Raw genomic sequence first — 20082 nt, 5'->3', positions numbered from 1 at the left:
TTCCTGTTTCATTGCTTTTATTCACTTTCTGACTTGTCAATAAATATGTGTGGGAAGAAACTGTTCCATCACAAAATGCTTAATGTCACTTCAATATAATGCAATATTTTAAAACTAAGCTACAGGTTATAATCAAAAATAGAGTACATCTTTTATTCATCTCTTTAGTCATACAGGAAATAGGTATTTGTGCTATACAATAATACTTTTCTTCATCACAGTCATTCATGTGTCTGTTGGAAAAGGAAATTCGTGTCAGTTTGTGCTCTGAATGAAGCGCGTTTATCTTCTCTGCTCTTACTGCGAATCAAGAGATATGCTTTTGACAACTCCTTTAAGCTCAGACAGGACCTGTTAAGACAGATATTCATATTAACAACTAAAACAGACAATTTGTTAAAAAACAAAACACAGATATTTGTATATTTTTAGAGAATTAGAAAGCATTGCATCTAATTAATTCTATAACGAATCCAATGAAATCTTCATATGTCTCATATGTCTATTATCATTTTCTTTTACCTCTCTACAGTAGCAGTGTGGCTCTTAACTAAAACACAGGAAGGTCAACATGATAAACCTCTTAACAGCATGCTATCATTAACACTGTGAGCAACACTGAGGCTAAATAAAGTAGCTGTGGACCCCTGTTACAATTCTGCTTCTATGAAGAATGTACAAAAACCTTTGCCACCTTTTTATTTTTGATGCTCGTCAAAGTGAACTTGCATTAAAAATAGATTATTGTACCTTTGAGAAGAGACCAGTGTCGTTTTCTCTGTTTAAATCAGACTACTTAAGCTTCACATTAGCTTTACGTGAAACCTTCAAGTCCTTATTTAGACAGAACACTATGTATTCTGTCCCCCTTCTGTTACATTAGATTTGTACAAGATAAGAATCGATACATAGCCAGTAGGCAGCAGTTTTAGTGATACTTAAGATCTGCTAGTTTCTTTCCTCACTGTACCTGTTTGATGACTGGCCGTCTGATTTTCCTCTCGTGGAGGCAGTTACAGGCCAGAGAGTAGACACTCTCCACCTGGCAGAGCTCCCAGTCGCTCATCTTTTTGTCCACAAAATCCTCCAGAGTCAAGTCCTCGTCTTCATCATCTATATCATAATGAGCCTCCATCTGAATGAGAGGAAGAGAAAATCGCACTCCAGTTGAGTAAAGGCAGTTATAAACATTAAAAGTCACTTTGTTTTCTAATTAGTTAAGTATCATTTCTTTTTATTATGCTGGGAGTACTTTGCAGTATCCATTTCCATTGGACACACTGTTTACTTCAGAATGTATTTGTGTATTACTACCTGAACAGCGGTCGAAGTTCAGCACAGAGGAAACTTACGTCCAAATCTTTTTCAATTAATCTTTAATGACGATCAACGGATAACATGCTCCTGCTAATGAAATGTCTTTCATAAAATGTAATTACAAACTGCAGCTTGACAGGTACAGTGAAAGCCTCTTTTGTGCTTACCAAGAACTGCGGCTCACGGTTTTCATCAGCTGGCGGGAGCCCAGACAGTATTTCTAACAACACCTGTAGATGGCAGGTAGATGGGGTTAATCTCACACGGCTCTGGACGACAGACGACTTTTATTACCCCACCGTGCGCCACGTAGCTTCACAGAGACTGTGTTTAATCAGCTGCCTTTATAAGAAATATAACCTGTATAGACTGTGCTTTACAGAAGGTCAGACAGTTTATACAGTGCTGATTCCATAAATCACATAACCATAAAATGGAAATGTTTGAGATTTATAGCTAATACAGTACAGCTGTGCCCCTCAACAGAAATAATTAGAGATGATACAGAAAACAGAGCTCTGTTTTCCTAAATGGGAAGAAATGTCTACTAGACTGTTCCCTCCCACAATTATGTATGTGTCAGTAGTTTGAGAGAACCTTGCACTCAAGTAAACTGCTGAGTTGTATCCTATATTTTTCACTGCAGTTGCACTTTCTCCTTTTCCTGACATAATACCCTGTAATCTGTATGTGCATGCATGTCTCTAGGTCTGCAGAAAACCCACCACTCCAAAGCTGAAGACATCCGATTTTGGCGTGATCTCTCCTCTCAGCGCCTCAGGTGCCATATAGGCACGGGTACCCACAATCCTCTCCGTCATCATGGTTGTTGATGTCTGTTTGGCTGATGCTCTCGTCAGCCCGAAGTCTGAGATCTTTGCCACAAATTGATCATCTAACAAGATGTTTGCACTGACAGGATAAAAAAAAAGAGAGATTATGAGCGAGCAGTGAAACATCAATGTATTACTCTCACGTCTGTTGATTTGAAGCAGTGGAAGGAAGTGTGAAGGTAACAAAATCTATCTACCTGCATGATGAAAGCTCAATAATTAACATGTTTAATTCTTATTCTTTAATTTATTTACTGTGTATATTAAAACTTAAGGATACAAAGAAAACATTGTCATTTTACGGGGGTTATGTGACAGAGTGCACTTTGAAATTTTTGTTTTATTTGCTTTCATCAGCGAAAAAATCTCCGCTAAGCTAATAGATAAATCTGTAATTTATAACTTAAAAATCTGGCAGTGGTATCATTCCTGCTGTCTAACCTTCATCCAATTCATTCAAATCATTCCTTAATGAACAGATCGTGCCTCCACCTTTTAACATCTCTGTGGATGTGATGGTTACAATGCAGATACTCCAACCCTCTCGCTGTCCCTTCAGCTATCAAACATCTCTGTCGCCAGCACAGTGGAGGAGTATCATCCTAAAAGGACAAAAAGCATATAATTGAAGAATCTGTGTAATAGCACAAGTGCTAAAAGTCAGATTGGGAAGTGTAGATGGTGAACACCTTGCACGCCAGTCGGTCAAGCAAAGAGCCATTGGCCATGAAGGCATACACTAAACAGGGGTGCTGTCCATCACAGGAAAATCCAACCATGTCCACAAGGTTCTCATGTTTCAACCTGTGGAAACATCAAACCAAATCATTATGTCAACATGCAGTAAACGTCTTTAAGCATACGGCCAGTGATCTTCACAATTATAAGATAACCTGAAATGCTACGATCCTTTTTAATGTGTATCGGTGTAATTTACTTATGCAGCAATAGGACTATACTCAACTGTGAATGGTCCTTGTTAATGAATTCCCGAACGCTTCTCCTTTAATTAGGAAACAACTTGTCTGCTCTAGATAATAAAATGTAACGTTTTCGAGGTGCCACTGCTTAAAACAAGAACAGGACAGAACAAGGACACAGACAGAAGACGAAACTTACACTTTCAAAGTCTGGATCTCTTGATTGAACTGAACTTGCAGCTCGTCCAGGGAGATGTCGTCCATCTAAATGAATTAGATTTTGTGTTGAGATTTACAAGATCTACAAAGGTGTGAGTTTGGCAGGAATCCTTTTCACTTACTGAATTGAGTTTTTTAACCGCAACAGGCGTGTCGTTGAGGAGCCCTCTGTATACCGTGCCGAAGCCTCCCTCTCCAAGTCTGCTGCCTCCATCCGACGTGGGACGGTCATCAAAGTTGCCTGTAATCTTCATCAGCTCATTGTACAAGAAGCTGGAGAAGCCTAATGAGGAACACAGGCAAAAGTGTCACATGAACTTTTGTGGCTTCGTGCCTGTGTTAACACATTAGGATTTTAAAGTGCAGCCACCTGTGTGTACTGGTTCTTTGTCCTCCAGAACAATCTGCGGCCGCTGCACAGAGCTGCCAGGTGGTGAAGGTGCCTCTCTCTCCTCCAGTATCCTCGTTGAAAGGGCACTATAGCTTTCCTCTGCTGCAGACGTCTGCCGTGTCTCTGCTGAGGTGACCTCTTCCACTGTGTCTGAATTGAATAAATGACACAATAATTAATCATGCTCCTTAGAGTTCACACCAGCTTTAAAACAACTTTAAGGCAGCGTGACCCATATTATGACACTGAAGTATCTCCTCTCTACCTGCAGATGGAAAGCAGCTAGTGACTAAATAGAGGTATAGAGGTGGAGAGCGCCTTTTTATTTGCTTGACATTAGTGCTTTTAGAACTGTTATCAGCTTTAATTGGGACATTTGGAAACAACAGAGATGTTCTGACTGCAGATGTTGACGGTAAGATGAGGGAAATGATACCAGGGATCAGAACACAAGCAGCAGCCAGGAGCTTGTGACTCTTCAAGATGTCCACAAGCTCCCCCACTGTGCAGTTGGTGGTCCCCCAGTCATTCAGCAGCTCCACGGTGGGACTTCTCCCCTGAGCAAGAAGTCCTTCAAATCTCCTGAGGAGACACAGAGACAGAGGGACAGAGACAGAGGGACAGTGTGGTAAAGCAGAGGATCCTCTACAACATCAAACCCCCTCTTTGTATCATGACCTACCTCACATGATGCTGAGAGTACCTCAGATCCCCACTCGGCTTCCGTATGGACACAATAACATCTTTCCATCTGTCTTGAGGGTCTAAAAAATCGGACAACTTGCGCCGTAAACCGTAACTCAGGTGGCGAATGTAAGTCGCGGAAGTCACAGAATTACTCATTGTACGAGAAATGGGACTTTATCTGATTGTTATATTGACATGATATGTAACTTACAGAGAGGCTGTGGGCGTTAATTATCCTCCACTGGGTGTATTCATAAATGCAAGACACTGACAAACTAATATTTTGTTCTCAGTGTAGTAAAATGTGTGTTTCCGATATTGTGAAACTTCCCCAAACGTAACACGGGAGGTCGGTCCCACCGAGAAGTCTCCACCTACAATGCGGAAATAAAAAACTGTGATAGTATAAAAGGTTCAGTGAGTCCACAGCTGCCTTTAACATTTATGTGACAGCACAATTCAACGACTAGGACTCGGTTTGCACCTTTTTTGTCTGAGCCTGTGCAGCAGAAAGAGAAACACAAGGTGAGACTCTGCAGCTGCTTGCAGGTTCTTAGTCCTACGACGCCCTCTAGTGGACATGTAAGACACTTTACTCTGTGAAACCTGCCAGAGTCAAAATTCAATGATGAAGATCATAGCATCATCATTTAGCATTCATTTATACATCTCCCCTTTTATTGCCCTGCAAATATAGATGCACCCAATGACTTCTATTGTCATAAATTAGGTTACAAAGCACAAAAAACACACTCAAAAAATTTGTCAAACTGAGTTTCTACTGGCAATCTACTGAATATTATAATTTATATATGCCAAAAAAGAGTCCCTCAGATATATTTTTAATGGTTTTAACTTTTTAACTAAGTACTGTTTTTGGAAAAATGAAAATATAACTAAAGAAACCAGAGTTTTTGCCCTTTTACAGCGTCCTTTCCAACAGTTGAATTATATTTAGCTTGATTATTCAATGTGATAACATTGTCTCCACTCTTCTGCGAGGCCTGTGCACAGGATTTTGAACCTTGATGTGGGTTTTTTCCATGCACTGTTGGAATTTGTGAGTGTGTATTGGACACATTTCACACGTGGGAATTGTGATGCTGAAATAAAATGACATATTTACTATAGTAAAAATGATGAAAGCGGGATGTATAATAAGGAAGTGTGTCTGGCGCTGCGTTTTTTGTTACCACATAAAACCATGTAAAAACATCTAATGATGCTTTGAATGGACATTACTTTTATGGTCTAACTGGACCATTCCATAGCTCTTGTCCTCGAGCAACTGTTTCAGCTTTTAATTTGACATTTTTTTAAATGTTCTTACTTCCTTGTCATTTTGCTGTCTCACTGTCCTTCTCCTGGTCCATGATCTGTTTTATGAATAATTTAGCTGGCTCAATAGAAGCACTGAACATCTAGTCATTGTGCAGGGCAGTGTGTTCAACTGAAACCACTAGTTATGGTAGAAAAGTGCATCAAGAGGCATTAAACTGCATGAAACCATCTCAACCAACCTGGGTCAAACACAACCATAATAGAGGAATACAATGTGCCTAGAGTACACATGTACTTTCCTGTGTGTACTACCAATGATTGATCTGTTTACAGTGTGTTAGTTGCTATTTACTTTATTTCTGTTTAATTCTGATCATTTCCATGTGGACTGGCGGGCCTGGCTGTCTCGCTGGATGGGTGGAGTGGGGAGTTGTGTGAATAATATACTTTAAAAACTAGGCATGAGAAAACATTTTATTTGAGTGAAATCACTAATAAAATCAAACACTAAACCCAAACAAGCACTTGAAGCAAAACAAGGACTCAGCAAATGGTTATGCTTGTATGTGCATTACAGTGAAATGAATGTGCTACTGCTGAGCAGGTATAATATTTATCATAGGCTCCATTTTAATTTAGCATGTTAGCTTAACTCTATTTGGTGATAAACAGAGCAGAAACGTTGAACTTGTAGGTGCTAGAATAAAAGTCTGAGGATTATCAGAGTCATCACAGTTCATCCTGAAGGGATTATGAAGGTCTCTAACTAATTTCATGGCAATCATCGTTAGCAATGTTGAGGCCACAACTTCAGTCCAGACTAAAATGTACATGACTTTATTTGAGTTGCTATTGACCTCAGTGATTAAACATGTTTGTCTTGTATCTGTGCAGGTTGAATACATTTACTGGATTGTAGGTGACTTTGTAACAAAGCACAAAACTTACATTCTGATGTAAGAAGTCAGCTAAGACTACCCAAAGTCATCTGGAACCTTTCTGGAACAGAAAGTCACACCGAAATTAAAAACCGATGACATTCTTAATAATACTGGTGTGTGTGATTGTTGTTTTCCTCAGAATGAAGTTTGCGGAAACACTGAACCAAAGCATATGGTCGTCACTAATGCAACAACAGGCATCACCCACGGCCCAGGCAAAAGCAATTCCTTTGATTTTGATGAGGGCTGATGATGACATGCAACCTTTTGTTGTTTCTCACAGCTGAGCATCATTTCACTTTATAGTCATACAAATGATACACATAAGATGAGCTCAGCTGTGAGAGTCTGCTGTCACACGCAGGCTTTTGACGTTTGGTGAAGTGGATGACACAAAGCACGCTACTTCATTATAAACGAGTGCTCTACTAATGGGTCATAAACTGAGAGCAACATTTTATTTTCTTTAATGGACTTTTTATATCTGCTGACAAACCGTGCACATGGTCCAAATTATATGAAAAAGGAGCTTTTACCACATATGTAAACAAACTGCAATTAAGTTATTTTGTATGGTGCAGTGTAATGAGAGCCATTACATCTATTGTGTTTGCAAAGAGCTTGAATTCTCTTTTATCCTGGTGTTTAAAAATGCGTATTTATGAATGTAGGAGTTTGAAGTGTGATCATCAGCAGTTATTTGTGATGAAACATGTCTAATTATGTGTGTGTGTAATAGCAGGTGTGTATTATTTGTGTATGACTTCCTGTGAGTGTGTATGCTTGGTATGTGGTGGAGTGTATCTCTTCTGTGTGTGTGTATTATGTTGGGGGTGTCAACACAAACCCAGAGTGATGAGCATTTAGGTGTAATATTGGTGTCATATGTGAAGATATTGCCTGGTGCCTGAGGGGCGTTCAAAGAAGCTCCACATTTGATGGTGAAGTGCAACCACAAGGTGCCGAGTATGAGTGCATCCTTTATGTATGTGTTGTCACTGCATCTGCTGGTGTGGTATAGCCCTCACACCTGTGCACAGGAGATTCTTTGAAGTGCCTATCTCCTGCATGCCTCTCCTTACCTTAATGGCATGATCCAGACACTGCACACTCACAGTTCACACGCAGAGACAGGGAGCAAGGCCAAACTCTGGGCTGTGGTGTGGTGAGCTGGGAGATGGAATGAGCTGATGTGGTGGAGAAGGGAAGGAGAAAAGAGGAGGGGGGAGATGGTAAGAATAATTAAAGTGCAAAACAGAAAAGTGAAAAGACAGACACTAACAGAAACTAACAGAAGACATAGAGGAGAGGGCACACGATAGCAAAGAAAGAGGAAGAAAGAAGGAGGATGAGGGGATTGGAGAGTGAGGGAAAAGGTGAACAAGGGAGAAAAGTTGCGAGCAGAAAGGGAGGTTCCCTGCTGTTTGGGAACAAGGGTCGAGGCAGTAGAAGTGCCAGAGTGGCTTAAATCACTTGGGAGAAACTCTGCAGGTGGAGGAAGTGATCAGAGGAAGTCATATGATGTCCAGGAAATCTCCATGGAAAACAAGGACGGAAAGATAAGCGCTGGTACTGGGTAATGTTGGAGAGATGTTAGAGGGAGTCTGTTAACCATAGTTTGTGTCTCTCATGTAATATCATAACAATGATGTCAATTGTTGTTCTGGATTTATGAACATTTGTCAGCAACGTGAACATGAATCTTTCAAAAAAAACGATGGAGCCTTTATTGAATCAAATTGATTCAAGTGCGATAATATTTTCAATGGGGGTTGAAGACATCTCCAACCACTCGAGGCAGATGGCCTCCCCCCCTGAGCCTGATACTACTGGAGGTTTCTTCTTCTTCTTAAGGGAGTTTTTTCTCTGTACTGTCGCCCAGTGCTTGCTGAAAAGGGATTGTTGGGTTTTCTACATAACTCTGTATACAGTTATATTTTGTAAGGTCTTAAACCTTAAACTGTAAAGTGCCTTGAGATTACATCTGTTGTGGTTTTGTGCTACATAAGTAAAGGTAAAACTGCCAAAATGAACAAACATTCACTTTCTTTACATATACTGAATTTGTATTTATCATTGCCTCTAGCCTGTGCCTACCAGGCAAAGAAGGCTGAAGTAATTAGAAGTACACCTATAGTAAGACTGCAATACAAATGCCTTTTGATGTACAATATATCCATATGCATTGCTTTGAGTCATTTTTGACTTCAGAGAGTTGCATTAAACAGATCACATAAAAATTACCGGATTTATGGTATGTTCACAAGTCAACACCACAGAGGCCACAGCGCACAGCTGCTGTGATTAATTAGCAGTCGCGTCGTGTAGTATAACAGTTCACCCTGCTCATCAGAGGTCTCCCATGTTGGAATTCAAATGAGACTAATGAATGGGAAGTCCCACTTTGCGAGACAGAGAGGAGCAACAGGGGGTATGGGCAAAGCATCAGGGTCGAATAGAGGCACATCAGTGTATGTATACATACCCACTGTTTGTCCATCCAAAGCTTTCAGCAGTGTGCCACTGATGGACATTGAGAATTCACTGCAGGGGCTCTCCTCTCAAACTGGAACGCTGTTGATCCAGTCTAATGAAACCTCCAGGGAGCAAACAGTATATTATTAGCATTTGGATTTGAAAATGTGTTTCAATAATATGATTTCAAAAGCTTTTTGGATGCATTCAAGAGCACTACCACACTCTAACATGGTTTAGTAATGTAAATTTTGCTGAAATAGGAATACTATACATTAGGACACAACCTTTGTCACATAAACTGTAGAGGGCAGTAGTAGGCTGCATCTACTCCTACTTGACCAACCTGGTGAACATTAAGCAAACTTAAACATGCAGAAAAGAGGATATAGATCAAACATTAATATCACATAAAAACATAAAAAAGCCAAATGCTGACATTTTTAGAAAACTAATTTTGTGCAAAGCAAAGCATGTGAGGCAATGTGATTCCATCCAGCCAGAAATGAAAGTCGATTTTGTGTTTAAAGTACTAACTCATGAACAGTAGATTTTAATTAGCTTCTCATTTCTTTTCTGTGGGTTGTGGCACATTCAGGAAAATATGTAAAGCAGCTGTTTGTCCAGTTTATTTTATGGAACTATGAAGCACACACATGCACACAAATGCATCCACAGCTCGTCAGCAGTCTACTTCTGAAGGGTTGATCTCGCAGCGTCTTGAGTGGCAGCTCGCTGTTGTGTTGCACTTGAGTGGTCATCAACACTGCCTGATTGCAGGAGGTTGCCCCTCCCCTCCCCTGTCTCATATTTCCTCAAAAATCTTTGGCCACAATCCCAAAATTATCTGTCCAGCTGAGTGCACTAGCATGAGAACAAAAAGGACACCCTCCCCTGGTATCTGCATTGCTTGAAGGATACTTGTTAGCTGGATATAATGTGGAGTATCTGGCAAAACGCCACAAGTCCGAGCAGAGCGGTACACACAAATGCCTGAATTTAACATGGCAAGACACATGGACACAAACTTCTAAGTATGTTTATTATGTTTTGTTATGCATTCATTAACTTTTTCAGACCCTATTACTAACATATTGCCTACATGTTTCTAGTTTTAGTTTGCTTGACACAATGGCAGAGAACATCATGTCTCAAACAGCAGCCAGATGACAAGTATAACACAACAAAGTCCAAGACAAGTCTGTGGTATCATGTGGTGCTATCTTCGTGTCATGATGGGCCCTGAAATTCTGGAAATGAGCCTCTGCTTGGTAATCTATTCACCTTGACCAGTTTCCTCTAATCAACAATCACAAATAGTTGTTAGAGTTTCCAACTTACAGACACAGTTTAGTTTCAAATGAGAAGTGCCAATTATATTCTAAGGTTCACAACGTCTCACTTCTGTGTGGTCAGAGCCATAGGATGCACAGTAGCACTTAGCTCTTGGTGAGCCTATACCTCCCGCTGTTTGGATCCAGATGTTGATGAGGGATCCTTTTGCATGGGCTTGCCGAGATACACTACGACTGGAGAATAATGGGAGGGCTGCTGCAGTGACCCTGAATGCTGAAAAGGCTTTCTGATCTTCTTGAAGGTAATCATTGATGGTACCCTGCCACTGATGCTTTGCGCCACTAAAGGCTGAGGTGAAAGGAGCCACCGTGGCCCTTTGACATCCCAGCAGGGACCCTGTAATCCAACGTTCGTCAGTGCTAATCCACAGTCACAAAGAGTCCAGCAACACATGAGCTGCAATTGCTAACTTTAACATTCCTCTGTCATTAAACAGCAAGTGGGAGCCTCATTACACAGATGAGTGGAAGGAACAAGAAACCGACTTGTTAGTGAATGTATCTATTGATTCTGAGGGGAAAATTGATAGATTTCCTCCTTTTCAATGGCTCTAATTGACTGCCGGTGAAAAGTCAAGGGTCAGGTCAGTGACATTTCCTTTCATTCTTACATGTGCCATGCAAGTGTCCAAGAGGAATGTCAAAGCACTTGAGAAGAACTTTCTTTGGGATATTTAAGGAGGGGAGGACAATTTCAACACCAAGTGGGCTGGGCCGCTAATCTTCTGAGGTTTCCATGTCTATGTTTTTCAATAGTTTACAAATTCTTAATTAGTTTAGATTTTTCTGATCTCTCTATTGTAAGTTTTCTCTTGCACTATCATCCTGTAATACTCTTAAAAATACCAGGCGTTAGTTGGATAAATAGGCCAAGGGTGACCAGAGTGGAAGTCTTACAATGAGCCCCTGAAACTTCAAAGCAACTCCAGACCTCAGCTTTGAGGACCTGACAATATGCTCCGCTCACAGATGACAAAAGACCACCACAGGTGGTTAATTCTCGAAACTATAAAACAATGCTCCACCTTGTTTGTTCCTCACTTCATCTTGAAAACATGTCAGGACATGTAGATGGATGAGGTTAAGACTACACAGCGGAAACTGTAAAGAAAAGAAGTAAAGAGGTTGATACACTGACTTACACTGAAGCTTTTTTTGTGAGGTTTGTCTGTCTACGTTCTTTTTTAGTGGCTACAATAATATGTAAAACAAATACAGTGTACTGTACAATACATATTCAGATGAAATGATCCATAAATCAGTTAGTTTAAAGAAGACCCTGATGGTATCATCACAAACTATAGACTATAGAATCTATAGAAAACTAATCTCAGTCAATCGTTAAATCAGTTGGTGGACAGTTTGTGCTCTTTCAGTAGCATCCTCTGTTGAAACTTGCATAATCCATTAAAATAAATTACCAGCATACAAAAGAAAATATTAGTATCCAAGCCACCGTTTCTAAGCAGCTCAGGGCTGTGTTCTCTTTGTGGTCAAGTAATAAATCTCATAATCGGCCTACAGAAGTTCAATAATGAGTTTCTATTCATTATAGCAAAGATTATGGGTCTTTATCATGCAGTTCATCCCTCCAGGGTGTCCAAAACCAAAGTCTTTTTATTTTTTGCATTGATTAACGCCCAGCACGCTCCTCAAAAGCACACCTAAAACACTGAGTCATCCTAATACCACTGGATTTATCCTTTACCCATGGTGAAAACTCTTAGCAGCAATGTTTAGTGGACCCTAAATAAGAATGGCTTGGAATACTGCTGGCTGTGGATGATAAGGAAGAATGAGCATGTTCACCACAGAATTGAATATGGTTGAATTAAACACAGTCGTGGTGGACAGGATGGCTAGGTGTGTTAGAGACACTTCAAGATGAAGCTGCCCTCCATCGTGACTAATTTATTAATTTACTCATCTGATGTTTTGATAAAAAAGAGCACAAGTAGTGCAACCTTGAGACACCAAGTGGGAAGCATCATCACATGATGCTTTAGGATGAGAAAAAACCTGCACATAAAGGAAGGCTTGTGGATGTTCAGGGACTCCACTTCCGAGTTCTTAGCAGGCAAATAAGTCTGAGGATGTCGTCATAAACCAAAACACAGCACCTTGTAGTTCTGCCTATTATAGTGTGTATCCCAGTGCAGTCACTACTGAAGGGCATTGAAATTAACTGGAAAAATACATATCTACAATTAGAGATTAAAGGATCAAAAATAACAAAGTTGTACACTCCCTTTAAGCTCAGCTTTCTGAAATGTGGCTGCACAACATTCAGTCGAGTGTGTTGGTAAATTATCAGTGTGAATCCTTTTAACTTCAGTCACCCTCTTTGGGATGCGGAGATGATTGCTACATGCTGTAATTGAAGAGTAGATCAAAAGCGGAGGCAGAAGTGCTCGCTGAAGACAAGTGTCAGGCCGAGTCCGCGGAGAGAGCTGCAAGTATAGACTGTGGCACTGTTGGGAAACGGAGTCCCACAGATTACAGGTCTGAGATTATGATTACTGCAGTCGCTGGTAGAGACTTCCCAGAGCCGACTGATCTGCAAGTGATTTTAACAATACATCGGATTGCATTACCTGGTTTGGTAAGATGTATTAGTAAGAATTCTGAGGTTACATTTAACCCTAAGTGATATTAGAACAGATGTGTGTGCATACATACAGTTTGTGTATGTTGTATATAGAGTGTGTTCTACTATGTGTTATAATAATAATATGTATCGGGTAAACATGTGTCACAAAAAGCTTGTAACACGCTGATAATTCTTCAAAGCAGCGCTAAAATATGGGGTTTAGTGGTTGTTTGCAGACGTTGTTTCAACACTCGTCTCTGGACCCATTCACTAAAATTCCAAAGTGTAGCTGAGCTAAGACTATTGTCGGTTATTTCCTTTCTATTAGTGACAGATCGCTGTAAGTGTTTGTCCAACATGTACCCCTATATCCCACTGTTAGCGGCCCCACACCCATCACAGCACATGTAAACACTCTCACATTCATCCCAAACACTTGAATACCCCATGCCGCACCCTGTCTGTCATTCATAGAGCGCAGATGCCATGAGGTCTGAATGAAGGTGGATGTTAGTGTTTGCTCTCTGTAGAACACTGGTCACTTACTTTTCTCTGTGTCTCTTGCAGCCAGACACAGATGCGAAGTCAGATCAGAGGCAGAAGCTCTAAATGACTCAACATTTCAAGCAGATCCTCTAGACCACCAGGACAATTGACCACTTGCCAATTCAACCCTCCTTAGTTATGTCACTGTGCCTGTCATGCTTCCCAGTGTTACGCCATTAATGACAATAACAGTAACAGATTTATCACATAAAATTATTTTTCAAGAATAATTATTGAAGCAACTATCAGTGAAGTTAGTGAATTGGTCAAAAATGTTGTCTTTGGCTGAAAATAGTACCAGTTTAAAACAACTCTAATATGGAACTGATTGGCTGCATACAGACACTGATGTGCATCACTAAACCAGGAAATGCTTACAGGCTGTTGTAAACCTATAGCTTCTCCATAAACACAAAACCACAACACAGGTCCTCGGGGATAAGGAAGACAAATTGAGGTGTTTCAGACAGACTGATGGAGAGACTGATACTGGGCCTTTTATGGGCCAGATAGTTGACGTGAGATTAAAGGAAGGGGTTAGCACGTTTGCTCACAGCATGTTTCAGTATTTAAGAGGATGAGTTTGAGGTCTGCTTCATATATAGGGAATAATGTCTGTGGGCGACAGAGCAGTGATTTCTTGTGACATCTGAAGAGGTGTCATTATCTCGATGGTCTTTCCCAACGATACACACAGGGTCAAAGGTCAGGGATTGCACTTTGTCCCTCCGAGGCAGACTGGAGATAAATGTTGCTAGATAGATTAGCAACTGGGAAAAAACAGAAACTGTTTGGACTGTCTGAATAGAAAAGAACAGAGAATATGTTAGCGAACTAGGAGAATGTTTTTTTTTTTTTTTTAATGATTTATAGTTTTATTCTGTAATGTCTTGTACATTGTTAAGTGCCTTAAGATGAATTTTTGTGATTTGGTGCTACTTAAATAAACTGAATTGTACTGAGTCTGATATTGTGCATGGATTTTAGCAAACTCTATGCAGGGAGTCACATGATTTAAGCCTAATCATCTATCCACTGATGGAGCACTGCTGAGGTTGTCGACCCTCCAACTGTCCCATCTCTGGAGCAGAGTTCTGAAGGTGGTCTATCATTGCAGGATTATAGGACCCCACTCACCGTGAGACAGAGTACAGACAAAATGATCTGAAAGTTAGAATCAACTCTAACTCATTAGATCTTAGTGCTGCATTTGACTCTATTAATCACAACATTTTATTAACCACACTTGTGCATGTTAACAATGAGTCTTCCATGCACACAATGAACGTAGTTCCACAATGTTCTGTGCTTACACCAATTCTTTCCACTCTATATATGTCCCCCTTAGGCAATATTATTAGGAAACAGTCTATAAATTTCCATTGCTATGCAGATGATACCCAGCTATATTTATCTGTGAAATAACTAGTCAATTAATCAACCTTCAAGCTGCTCTTAAACATACTCCTAAACTCAGGCAAGAAAGAGGTTATTTAGTTTGGTCAAATTATATTCTTACCCTAGAGCTGTCTGCCCCTCTCTGTTTTCCTCTGCAGGTATCCTTGGCCTTGGATCTGTATATTTCCAAAGTGCAGTTACTGGTCCTACTAAACAGCCAAGTGTTTTCACTGCTTGTTGTTGTTGTTTTTAGTTGTCTATCATTCTTTTCTCTCTCCTCTTTCCACTCTCCCCAACTCAGCCGAGCCTAGTTCTGCCGGAGGGGTTTTTCTCTTCACTGTCGCCTGGTGCTTGCTCAGTGTGGGGTTGTTGGTTTTTTTATATGATTCAGTGTACAGAATGTGTGTTATATTTTGTAAGGTCTTAAACCTTAGACTATAAAGTGCCTTGAGATTACCTCTGTTGTGATTTGGCACTATTTAAATAAAATTGAATATAATAAGGGGGGATACTGCACACATTTGTTTCTGAGTTTCACATTTGCCAGTCTGCTCATTTATGTCTGATATGTTAAAACCCAGGATTTTCTTTAACACAATCTGCATTTGTCTCCACCTGCATCTGGAAAAAAAGACCAATGCCACCCAGGCAATGATTACATATTACGCTTTGCTGTTACATTTCAAATTAAAGAGCAAACACAAGCAGAGGATGTGGAACAAATTAAGTCACAGTTGGTATGTTGTCGGGAACAAAGCATTTAATGGCTACATATGTTCATTCACTTACAATAACTTAATTTACTCCTTACTTTTAGCTGTCCATCACACTTTTCCTATGTTCTGTTGCTGACCTTTCCATGTCACTGTGCCAACATGCATTTTTCCATTGCTCCATGTGCGATCACCTCTATGATGTAATGTGAGTGTGCTGCACTCACCCTGAGGCTACAGTGGAACTTCTACTCTTGGTAGAATAATTTACAATCTCCTGTTTTGTTTGTTTTGCCACACATCGGATGGAATTTCCCCTTATCTAAATCCAATAATTACTTAAACCTGGATGTCAAAACACTTTCCATCATTATCAGAGCCTCCTCTCCACCATTTCCTTTGATGCCAGTTGGTCTTTTTTAGCTCAACTGAGTAGTTAGGATCCATAACCACAAACATTAAGTCCATCCCAGGTGACAGAACCACTGTGTGTCTGATCTCAGGATATTCTGCTGACTTGTTAGGATCAGGAAAACACAAAACTGCATCCAAGTTTCATTTATGAGCAGTCTTAAGATGTTTACTCAGAACTGATTGGACTTTTTATACTAACAAAAGAAATTATGAAAAAAAGCAAGCTCCTGAGGATGTTGTCCTACCAAAGATTATGCATAATAAAACTGATGTACCATAAACAAGTAAGAGACAGTTTCTAAACCCCAAACATTTGTTTTTGCTAAGATTCATTTTAACTTCCTTCCACAAATCTGTGATGCTCAGACCTGTGTGCTGTAATCTTGTTTTAGGAATGAAACACTGCACAAGTGTTAAGATTTCATCTGGTGATCTTCACCATTACTGCTTCGGTAAGAAGCATAATCCTTCTCTTTTGTTTGTTTTGTTGAAGGGTGTGTGGTTTGACCTGCTATTTGATTAGGTTTTAAGGTGTGGACTGTTCTTTCACTAAAATATTTTGGTGGGGTTACCACCGCTTTGCCCGAACATTGTTCTGTCCTCTCAGCAATCTTGTTCATGGAGGCAGTCCAGATGAGTGTTTTGCCATAATTAAAAAGAAGTTTAGGTGTGTCTGAAAGCACTGATGAAACCTCAAAATGAAAGGTTAAAGTTCATCAGTGACTATGCTCTGAAGAGCTTTCCAGATTCTGCAATTTCTGCTGATAGTTACCTTAATTTGTAGGAGGTTTGGCTCTTTGTTGGAGCACAAACAAATCACACCCATATGCTTATAGATCTCCCATATGTATTGTAAATCAAGTTTTAACGTTTTATCCATGTCTGACTTCAGTTTGTTTTTCTAGGTTTGATGATTTTTCACAAGTATGATCATGTAAAACAAACCAATAGCTTACTCAGATTAGTGCATGGAAACCACTAGCTGACTGTTTATGCACTCAAATATCTGTAACAATCCCTTATTCTATGAAAAGATGGTGTGTGCAGGCAAGTAAGCACTGTAAGATAAAGTTGAACCTGGATGTCCCAATGTAAACTGTGATAGATGTTTAGAAAAGGCAGTTTGGTAATTTATAAGGTGTTTTCTGAGGCTTTTATTTAAAATATTACTGTGACTACTGCTGAAATTGTCAGTACAATGGTCAACAAATACAGAACATACATTTATTTGTTTGCTTCAATTCCGATATTTTGGTGTATAAAATAGTACAGCATTTAAATTTTAAAAAGACAAATGATTCAAAAAAGACAAAATAGGGCTGTAAATAACAAGAGAAAAAGGAGAAGGACACAGGTAAAACCATGCAGAGCTCATTCATCCATGCATTATCTGCTTCAGGGTTTTCCCTATCTCCAGACTTTTGTGTTGTAAATACCCTCTCTAAAGTCATTACTTTCTTAATTGGACCAGTCCAACATGTTTTCCCAGAGTCTTAAGTAGTTTATAACACAAACACTAAGCGCTGTCGTTTCCCGCTGGCCTCAGGGAGACAGGCCTGCATGCCATGTGAGGGAAGAAGACACCTGAACACATTTCCCAAGATATCGGCATACAGCAGACAGCAGTGTGCCTGCTCTGATAACGGAATTGCAGTCGTCTTATTGTTTCCTTGGGGTGCAGTCACAGAAGAATGCATAATGGATAACCATGTCCTTTTTGAACCTTTCCAAAGACACCACAGGGTTGAGAAGGGAGATGAGAAAGATAATGAGAAGGTGCTCCAGTAGGACGCTGCGTTCACGCACAAACACCTTAAGGAGTATTCATTCTTCCTCAATGATTTCTGTAGCATTCATGTGATTAGAAAATGCATGTGAATAACGAGGCTGGGCTGTAAACAGCTGGTGGTATCTGTATGTCAATAGCCTCTGCATGACATTTGCTGTACATTGTAATGCAATGCTTTGGACACATTGAAAGGAGTTAGAGGCAATCTAGTATGACTGAATAGAAGCTGAGGTTCTGTCTGGGGATCCATTATTTTGAATCACTGGGACAAGAAAATCCATGTTAGTAGAACAAAAAGCTTTTGCTTATATAAATGCAATCCCCTCACTTGATTTGACCAGACTGAATGGTTGGCTATAACAGACTTTTAATCAAGGCTTAAGAATACAGAATGCAACTCAGCATGTGCCAGCAGACCACTTTTGAATATCAACATTCGGTTTGGATCTTTTATCTAACAAAAGTGATTTTTTTTTTCATTCTATTCGACAATTGCTGCTCACACCAAGAGAACCTCTTTGGAATTAGCGTCATTTTATCATCATGGCGAATAAAAGATCTAAACAGACACCGTCTATGAGGGGTTGGGCTTTGCCTGTTCAGACAAACACACTTGATTGGTTTCAAGAGCATGATGCTGTGCTACTGCCGCCATCTTCGGGTACTGATATCAGCATTTTTAAAGAGCTCAGTTTTCCTCGCAAAACGAGCTGTCTGGTATTTACACACTTAGAGGACTTAGGGGAGACAAACCCTTTTAGCCTGGTTGGAGGGCCAAAACAGAGAGGATGTGTTTATGGATGTATCTCGTTTAATGTAGAGTTCAGGAAGAGTTGTCATGCACCCTGGCTTGGTCACCTGTATGGGGAGAAGTGGGATGCAGGGGCCTCTTGGAAAGTGTGAATGCACCATGCATTGGTGGCTGTAGCAGGACCTTTCCGTGCCTCTCTCTTTTTCTTTGGCAGGACCAGGAGCCCCTGCATGGGGGCCAACCCCTCTGACATCAGCAGGGCCCCGCAGCCCTGGGAAGTTGAGCATGTGAGCTTCCCCAGGTCATTAGGGAGAGGCTTGAAAAGACTGTCACCAGGAAGGAGATAAGCCGCGAGGGGCGCAGTAATAAGGCCCTGAATAATAGCCCCTCTGTAGAGGGCCACTGAGGACACAGACCCAGGGATTAAAGGGAGACTGAAAAGGAGAAAGTCAATGGACCTCCACAAAAATATGAACCAGAGTGCTGGTGAATGGAGGGGGAGCTATCAGCATTCTAGGGGCTCCTTCTCTGGGCCCCATCAAGACCAAGGAGATGGGAGGTGTTCTGTGTTGGGAGTCTCCTCTGCAGTGAGACTGGCTGTTTTTCTGCTGTGTTGGCATGTAGTGTTAAAGACGCCACACATAACCTAATTTCACACGCACTTGCTGACCCTGTGGTTCAGTAAAGTCGTGCTAAAATCCCTGACTTGCTGCGCAACATCTTCTCTCCTGCAACCTGAGAGGAATGTGAGTGCATTTGTGTGGATCCTCCGCCTGCATGTGTTTAATCTCATGGCAAATTATTGGGAAGACTGTCCGCAGTGTTTTGTTCTGTCTTATTTGTTAGTCATAAAATCTTTTTGTTCACATTTTGTCCACATCTTGTGAAAGCAGAACACAATTATGGTCCATGCTGAAGTGTTTTAAACCTGCGTGTCATGTCTGTTTCCAAGAGTTCTTGTGACAGAGCAGTTGTTGCCGTAGGTGTTAATCCATATAATCCACGCTTTACTACTGCATGTCTTTTTAGGATGGAAATTTCTATCTTACCTTGGGACTTGTTCTTGCCATATTGATCATCAAAGTGAGTTCAGATTGACCGACACTACAGCCGACTACACTTTTAGCTGCATGTGCTGTAACACAAACCTGCAGGGTAATATGGCTGTATGCCAAACCTCACAAAGCTCTCTAATCTGTCAAGGAAATTCAATTTTTGGGGACTCCCAGTAAAATGTACAAAAACAGCTGGGGGTCTATTTGTGATTCGCTCTTGGGGAGAGCCAAATAATTAGCTCATTCCCTTTAATGCACACTATCTGAATCCATTTTCAGTCTCTCCACAGTGCTATGCATCTTCTCATAATGCGAGCCACGTTGTCAAATGCTGGGAACAATAATGTGAAGCAGGCCCATGAGGCTGAACTCAGGTGGGCTTCATCGCATTTGCTGGAACCACAAGG

At 40.5% G+C, this 20082-nt stretch overlaps 1 protein-coding gene across 1 annotated transcript; it reads right to left on the bottom strand.

The window, feature by feature from the left end:
- Positions 1-6: 6 nt before the first annotated feature.
- On the bottom strand, positions 7-4694 carry irak4 (interleukin-1 receptor-associated kinase 4). The gene is made up of 11 exons (XM_026365246.1): positions 4363-4694; positions 4117-4262; positions 3660-3830; positions 3412-3572; positions 3270-3334; positions 2840-2954; positions 2643-2752; positions 2043-2229; positions 1485-1547; positions 971-1135; positions 7-351 (listed from the first exon to the last, which is right to left on the bottom strand). Exons 1-11 carry the CDS (start codon positions 4521-4523, stop codon positions 298-300), a joined length of 1398 nt encoding a protein of 465 aa, XP_026221031.1. The 5' UTR covers positions 4524-4694; the 3' UTR covers positions 7-297.
- Between the last annotated feature and the right edge of the window lie 15388 nt (positions 4695-20082).

Source organism: Anabas testudineus, chromosome 6 (genome assembly GCF_900324465.2).
Source record: "Anabas testudineus chromosome 6, fAnaTes1.2, whole genome shotgun sequence".
Classification (NCBI taxonomy): Eukaryota; Metazoa; Chordata; class Actinopteri; order Anabantiformes; family Anabantidae; genus Anabas; species Anabas testudineus.
This window is presented reverse-complemented; position numbering and strand designations above follow the sequence as displayed.